A 7,950-nucleotide genomic window follows, 5' to 3' on the forward strand; every position below is an offset into this window, starting at 1 on the left:
GCTCACCTCCTCGGCAGACGAAATTACCTCTCGAGCGTGGTATCGCTCGCGTCCCCTCCTCAGGACCAGTCAGTTATCAATCTTGAGGACCATGATGACGAACGCATTGGACATGCCTTTGGCAATGACTTCGAAACAAATCGTCGCTTTCTAACATTTAGTTGGTGGCTGCTACACCGTGGCTGGCGACAGTTGATGGAAAAGACAAAGGAAGCTGTCAAGGATGTATTTGGACCAGTAAATCCACGAGAGGATATCACGCAGGAAAGGTTATCCGAATTGACACTCGCTGTACGGAAGAGGATTGAAGGTGCTACGGAGGAAGAGCGAAAGTGAGGCCCCGCATTCTGCCACTTCTAACATAGTACCTAGTATACTTCGTTTTTTATTTTTATTTTATTTTGGTTGATAGCATACTAAATCAAAAAAAATAAAAATAAAAAATAAAACGCCGTTTACAGATCTACCATGTGGCTACCATATCTCCTCCCCTCGCGGGATCAGGAGAATTACGTCCTGGAGGAATCTGGCGTCCTCTCGGCTTCGGAAGCCTCGTCACCACAAAGCAATTCCAGCCTCCGCCATCTCCTAGATGAGACCTCCGACCTCATCGACTCCCCACAATTCAGCCAAATATTTACCCTTCTCAACAACGAAGCCTTCTCCACCCTAATCGATAAAAACTGCGCCATCGAAGCCTTCAATAATCCCCTTCCTTCTCACCACCACTCATCCTCCACGCCACAGCACCATCAGCAGCAACAACACCTGCAAAATTTCTCCTCATCCGTGACCCTCACTCCGGCCACGTACACCTCCGCCCCCACTACACCCTCTAAGGCCAAGCTCGCAACTATCCTCGCCGTAATCGCGCGCCAAGCCCATGTCATCGGAAACGGCACCAAACCCCCCAATGACTACCTCACAGCCATGGAACAAGGCGTGCGCGAACTAGAAGCCTTCGCCGCCGTTGTCTATAGCACCAACTTCGCTGACGTGACGCTACCTCTCCGCGGCTCGGACAAGGAGGACTGTTCGATTTGGTCGGGAGAACACTTTCCCTCAGCGACGGCTACTAGTGGAAATGCTGACAATGCCAATAATGCGTCGCGCCAGGGTTCAAGTGGTTCCCCTGCACCGAGGGCGGACGTTGGCGAGTTGGGCAGCGGCGGGAAAGGTGACGTGGCGGATATAGGGGGTGAGGAGAGCGCTGATGCCCTGGGGATCCAACAGCGTGAGCATCCGTCGGTGCCGCCCGCTGGTGGGGGTAATGATGACGGTGACGGCGATGGCACTCCGAGTTTTGAGAAAGTGTGGGGGAGAGCGGTTGAGCAACAGCAGCAGCAACAGCAGGGTTCGTCGTCGTGACGTGGTATTACTTTAGTTTTTATTTCATATATTCATATCTTCATTGACTATTATTATTATTATCATCCTTATCATTGCCTTATTATGTCCTCGTTTGTAAAAAGCAATTTCTACGCCTATTATTATTCTGGGTAAACTTCTATGATTCTTTTTCCTTTCCATATATATACCTTTCATTCATTCCCTCCCCATTCGGTGTGCCGGGTTCTTTGGTCCCAGCAATACGGATTAGACATATCCATTAAATTGGTGATCCCAGCGAACTATTATAGAGCCTGTCACCTGCATCCATTCCTCCATTATCTGGTTTAAAATCACCACATTCTCCCCTCCCCTCCTCTCCTCTTTCAACCTGTTTGATGCTGAAAGTTTGTTTGTATTATTGCCCCCAGCTCTTCTTCCCGCTGCATTGCACTGCACCGCACCAGAGCAATTGCTTAGACCCCCGACTGAAAAGTTTGATCTGCGCAGGCTCAGAAGAAGGAGAGGATGTGGAAAAACCACATAGCTTTGAGATGGTCCTTCTGGATTTATCTCTGTCGAGCATTCTCCTACCCGTATATTTAGCGTTGTAGTTTCCGAAGTGAGTTATCGTCACTTTACGTCAATCGAAACACGCGTTGTGTGAGTTTGTGTGGCTTTTTGTTCCGTTGTTGAGCGCACCCGGGGGGGGAGGGGAGGGGATGCAATGAATGGTATCTCACAGCTTCATCCGTCGTGATTGACATATGAATGTAAGGGTGTTTTTCGGTTTTTCGTAGATCGAGCGACATTGGCGCAATCAAGTCATTCCGAAACATGGTAAATTGAGAACTCGTTGCCATGATAAAATACGGCGGAAAAGGCTAGCGACATGACCAATATCAAGAGACAGCAGATGCCCCGCCTTGCGAGATTGGCTCATGGCGCATGATAGAGAACGATCGCCCATATGTATGGGCGCAAGTCCACCTGTGGATGGCATCGAAACAAATCCCCCGCCATAAATCAAGCCAAGTCACGCCGGCGGGCCAAGTCCCCGAAGTCAGGCGGGAAAAGGCCAGGCTTGGCGTTCATGAGCCTCGCTTGGACTCTTCCACGCGGATGGACATCGCAAGCCAACTACCAACAACCAGCCAACAACCAGCCAACCATCACACGCCTTATCGCATGGTGGGGTATGCAGCACGGTGAAATGGGTTTCAGCTTTCTCTCTAAGCCTGATGCGAAAAATAGTGGCATCATTATCGGTCGGGTTCTATGACTAGCGCCGAGCTAACCACCAGCCACCAACGACAGCTTGCCTTGAAGCTTCTGATGGAGGGAGGTTAGAGAGCTGCTGATGTTCTCCCGATATCTCTTCTTCCTTCCTCTCTCCCACCCCCAGTAGAAGCCCGTATGAAGGCGGGATGGAAAGGGACGCTTTATTTATTCTCCGACCTCTTCCTCAGCTCTTTTGTCTGAATTTGTGTAGGGTTTCGAGGTCGTCGCTGGTGGATCATGGCTTCAGTTACAACCACGACTGCGATGGCTTCCCCAACACCTACAGTGAGGGCAACTCCTCAGGGAGGGATTTTTGACCATTCTAATCCGTCGAAATATGACCCCAAGAACCCCATCACTCTCTTCATCATTCAAGTAAGCCTTCTTCGCAATACGTTCCTCATCCAGGATATACTACATGGTGGCCGCCGAACTAATGCTTGTTGTACCTCGATTCGATAAGGCAGGCCTTATCATTATCATATGCCGGGCTCTCCATTACCCTCTCTCAAAGATTCGCCAGCCTCGGGTCATATCTGAGGTTATTGGTGGCATTATTCTAGGTCCGTCAGTCATGGGAAGGATACCTGGATTCCGTGCTGCGATCTTCCCGGATGAATCGATACCCAATCTCAATCTCGTGGCCAACCTAGGACTGGTTCTTTACCTGTTTATGATTGGCGTTGAAACAAATATGCGCTCCATGTTGAGCAATTGGAGGGTTGCCGTAAGTGTGTCTGCAGCGGGAATGGTCCTACCGTTCGGGTTCGGCTGTGCAGTTTCATATGGCTTGTACAACGAATTCAGAGACGACCCATCTCTGACCCCGATCAGTTTTGGAACCTACGCTCTCTTCATTGGTATCGCAATGGCTATCACGGTTAGCCCCTTCGTTTCCAATGCTATTGGTTTCTCATATTTGTAACTAATTTTCATTTTAATAGGCCTTCCCTGTCCTCTGCCGTATCCTAACGGAGCTTGAACTCCTCAACACGACAGTAGGCGAGATCGTGCTTTCTGCTGGAGTCGGTAACGACATTGTTGGCTGGATTCTCCTCGCCCTCTGCGTTGCTCTTGTCAACGCAAGTACTGGACTGACTGCCCTTTGGGTCTTGCTGACTTGTGTTGGATTCGTCCTATTCTTAACTTTCGCTGTTCGGCCCGTGTTCATCTGGTACCTGAAGCGTACTGGCAGTCTACATAATGGCCCTGATCAGTCTGTGGTCGCGCTGACTTTACTTCTCGCACTGGGTGCTGCATTCTTTACTCAGGTTATAGGTGTGCACGCAATTTTTGGTGCGTTTTTAGTCGGACTCATCTGCCCGCATGAAGGAGGGTTTGCCATAAAGACCACGGAGAAGATCGAAGATTTAATCGGAGCCATCTTCCTTCCTCTATACTTTGCGCTTTCTGGGCTTAACACTAATATTGGGCTGCTGGATACCGGAATAATCTGGGGTTACGTGATCGCTGTTATCGTCATTGCTTTTGTAGCTAAAGTCTCTGGAGGGATGCTTGCGTCTCGACTGAATGGTCTTGTTTGGAGGGAAAGTGCTGCTATTGGCGTATTAATGAGCTGTAAGGGGTTGGTTGAACTTATTGTCCTGGTAGGTAAAACCTTTTTCATAATTGTCCCTCCATCTGTTCGGAAACGATCTGGCTTACCAACTGGGTAGAACATCGGTCTTCAAGCGAAAATTCTCAGCAGCCGAACTTTTACGATATTCGTCGTCATGGCGCTTGCTACTACATTTGCTACGACACCGCTTACTCTTTATCTGTACCCGGAGCCGTATCGAGATAGAATGGAGAGGTGGAGGCGCGGCGAGATCGACTGGGATGGAAATGAAATCTCGTCTGAGAGTGACCCTTCAGGTAGTTCAGGTATCGCCCAGCAGAAAGCACGAGGTTCATCTACCCAGAAGCTCCTCGTTTATTTACGACTCGACAACTTGGCAGGGCTGTTTACCTTTGTCTCTCTGTTGGGTCTTGGAGATGATACAAAAACTACTAGCAGTAAGGTCCACCATCGCCATGAGGACCGGAAAAACGAGATCCCCGCCAGCAAAGAACGCCCTGTGGAAGTTCATGGGCTTCGTTTAATTGAACTTACGGACCGTGATTCTAGTGTAATGAAGGTATCAGAAGTTCGTGATTACAGCTTCAGCGACCCAATCCTGAATACGTTCAGGACCTTTAGCCAGCTGAACACACTTGTTGTGTCTGGTGCTGTCGTTATTTCTCCTGAGCACGCGTACGCCGAGACCATTGTCAACAAGGCTCGTGATCTCTCATCAGATTTTATTCTTCTTCCTTGGAGCGAAACAGGGGTCATGAGTGAACATCAGATTCTCCTCTTCGACGATAAAACAGAAAAATTCTCGAGCGGACCTCATGCTGCATTTGTGTCTAATGTCTTGAAACAGGCGAAATGCCCTGTTGGAGTTTTTGTTAACAAAGGGTTTGGCGGACCACAGTTAACCAGGCCGCAACCTGGACATTTGAGCCGTTCCATGAGCGGTACTAGTGTTTATAAAGCAACCGACATTACGTTGTCTCCGGCTCTGAACCAAGGACACCATATTTTCTTTCCTTACCTTGGGGGTGCAGATGATAAAGTTGCACTCCGCCTCGTCCTCCAGCTAGCTAAAAACACAGCCGTAACTGCTACGATTTTGCATGTTGATACAAACGATGAAACTAGCGCCGCCTCTCCTGCGCAAGGAGGTCCCAATACGCCATCAACTTCAACCTGTCAGGATAAGGATACTGATAATTCCTTCTTTAATACCCTCCGTGATTCCATACCAGAGGCACTCAGTTCCCGTGTGATTTTCCAGGATCTTACAACAGCGCCAGCAACTATAGTCACTGCTGTCCTCGACGCCGCAAAAGCTGACGTTGGAAATTCGAAGGAAAATACCGGCGACCTGGTCATCGTCGGCCGTAGTAACGTGGTCACTGGCACACTGACATCCGCAGGACTGTCGTCCTCAGGAGAGATCGGTTCGGAAGCAAAGAGGGCACTCGGTGCGCTTGGCGAGGCGATGACGTCAACGTCGAATGCCGTCCAAGCGAGTGTGCTTGTAGTGCAGGCTGGTCCGAACGTATAAATTGTCTTGTAGTTTGTGATGGTGATCTCTCCTTTTCTAGATACGATCTAGATAATATTCATGAGCATCTTTTTAAGTTCCAAATGACCCTTTATACTTGCCTTTGGTTTTATTTTTAGAAATATGATTAGGATGAACCTTGAGACCTTTTTTTTTTCCCCCTGGATATGAGCATAAGAAGTACAAATTTCCTATTATTCATCCACCTCTTGCCTCAGTCCTATTGACATCTACTTATTCTTGACACTGTCAGTTAAAGTGAACTTGTTGCCTGCCAACCCATTCTTCATTTTTTTTCCATATCAGAGAATCTAACCGAGGCAGGATATGATACAATGCGAGGGGTACTTTCAACTTTCAGCTTGGCGAAGGGTTTTATGCTATGGTTAGAGAATTTGATTTACGGGGTTGACCTTATCTCAGCAAGCTCAGCCGCTTCGCAGGATAATTGCTGTTTTAACACTGATTTAATGATTAGTCACTCTTTAAACAAGCTAATCTCAAATTGATAATGAGTTAACTTAAATAAGTCTTTAATTCTGTGATGTGCAATTATTCTGTGAAGTGTCTGAGAAAAAACAGTTTCAATTTGTTAGCAACACAGGAATGATTTGCTCTATACCTTTGATATAAGTGAGAATATCAAATCAATTTCATCTATTCAGCATCTCTGTATCATCTTGAGATCTAGGAAAATCAATGTTCTTACAACAGTATCAATTTTTATTTTCATATTCTCATTTCTTAGATATGAAGTATCACCTCAAAGTCAACTCATTTTTTTTTAAACACAGGAACAATCTGCTATTTACTTGATTTTAATCAGAAAAAAAAATGATCATTTTCAATAAGATACATCTATATTAAATATTGATTTTTTTAATATAAAAATTATATATTTATATTCTTCTTCTCTTTAGCTACAAGCTAAAGTGGTTCACAAATATCAAATACGTATGATGATTGTGTAATTGAAAGTCAAAGTTGAACAATTTGAAAAATCTATGAAAATCTCAACAATTTCTACAGAAGAATGAATCATTTCTTTTCAAACCCTCTGATGAAAATTACTCTGAGCGTATAACTTGTAATTAAAGTAATTTAATGTCATGCTGTTGCAATTGAAATTATAAAAGATTTGAACTTACTGAGATAAAATTGATCTGTGATTTACAATGTCAAATACTAAATTTGAAACCCCTCTTTTTGCCACATCTGTGATGTCAAAATATCACTAATTCAAACTCAGTTATATTGAAATGCTGCTTTTATCATATGATTTACCTCTTTTTTACATCTGCTTATTTTTTAAAATGATAATATTTCAATATTCTCTTCTTTTTCTACATTCTTTTTCACATCTTTCTTCACAGCTTTCTTCATCTTTATAATGTTTTGAAAAAAACTATTCTCTCAAATATAATCATGTATATGTGAATTAAAATCAATTAAATGATCTTACATACAGATTCATGCTCATTGTTTAGAGATTTTTCTTGAAATCATCAAAATCACCATCTGATGAGAAGCTTCGTATTTTAATAATAAATTCAAATCTCAATCTGATACATCATATAAACTTACAGAGAAATAGTAAAATAATCTCTATAATCAAATATTAAAAAATCTTCATACTATTCAATAAGATTTCTTAATCAGTATAGATAATATTATTAAAGTTTGATCTCCTCACAAACTTCTACATCATATGAGTTTATGAAAATGAAGGCAACACAGATACTCTGAAATACAATCTTATCATACTTTTCAATGTTTTGAATAAAGTCATTAGTATGAGCATTTTCAAATCTTTGATTGAGAAAGAGTCAGATGATTTAATGAATGCACAGTTGAATGTGAAAAGAATATAATTTTTATATAAACATTTCATCAATCAGAATAACAGCTTGCTCATAGAAATGTTTATATAATAAAATATGAAAAGACGGTTAAACAGATGTTTTGAGCTGTCTTTGAAAAGAGAATTGTAAGAAACCCGCACTAAGGTGCCAGTGCTAGGCCGGAATTAGCGATAACTAGCCCTAAAGATATGACATCGCCGAACATAGCAGCACCAACGTCATATCAGGTTTGAAATCAAGGCATTATCTTGCCACTTGCATCATACTACGCCATCTACATCATAGCAAGTTCGATCTGCTTACGATACTGCGTGTATATAGCTAGCAGCTGGTCCAACCTTCTAGGGACCAGCGGATCATTCTGT

General features: G+C 44.1%; 1 protein-coding gene across 1 annotated transcript; it reads left to right on the forward strand.

Moving 5' to 3' along the window:
• Window positions 1–195: 195 nt before the first annotated feature.
• On the forward strand, window positions 196–5,723 carry HCAG_08389 (conserved hypothetical protein; the record flags this gene model as incomplete). The annotated part of the gene is made up of 9 exons (XM_001536557.1): window positions 196–332; window positions 462–1,354; window positions 1,761–1,824; window positions 2,130–2,169; window positions 2,285–2,525; window positions 2,822–2,985; window positions 3,074–3,490; window positions 3,555–4,217; window positions 4,287–5,723. The coding sequence occupies 9 exons, from the start codon at window positions 196–198 to the stop codon at window positions 5,721–5,723; spliced, it is 4,056 nt and encodes a 1,351-aa protein (XP_001536607.1).
• Window positions 5,724–7,950: the final 2,227 nt, after the last annotated feature.

This window comes from Histoplasma capsulatum, genomic scaffold, assembly GCF_000149585.1.
Source record: "Histoplasma capsulatum NAm1 scaffold_11 genomic scaffold, whole genome shotgun sequence".
NCBI lineage: Eukaryota > Fungi > Ascomycota > Eurotiomycetes > Onygenales > Ajellomycetaceae > Histoplasma > Histoplasma mississippiense.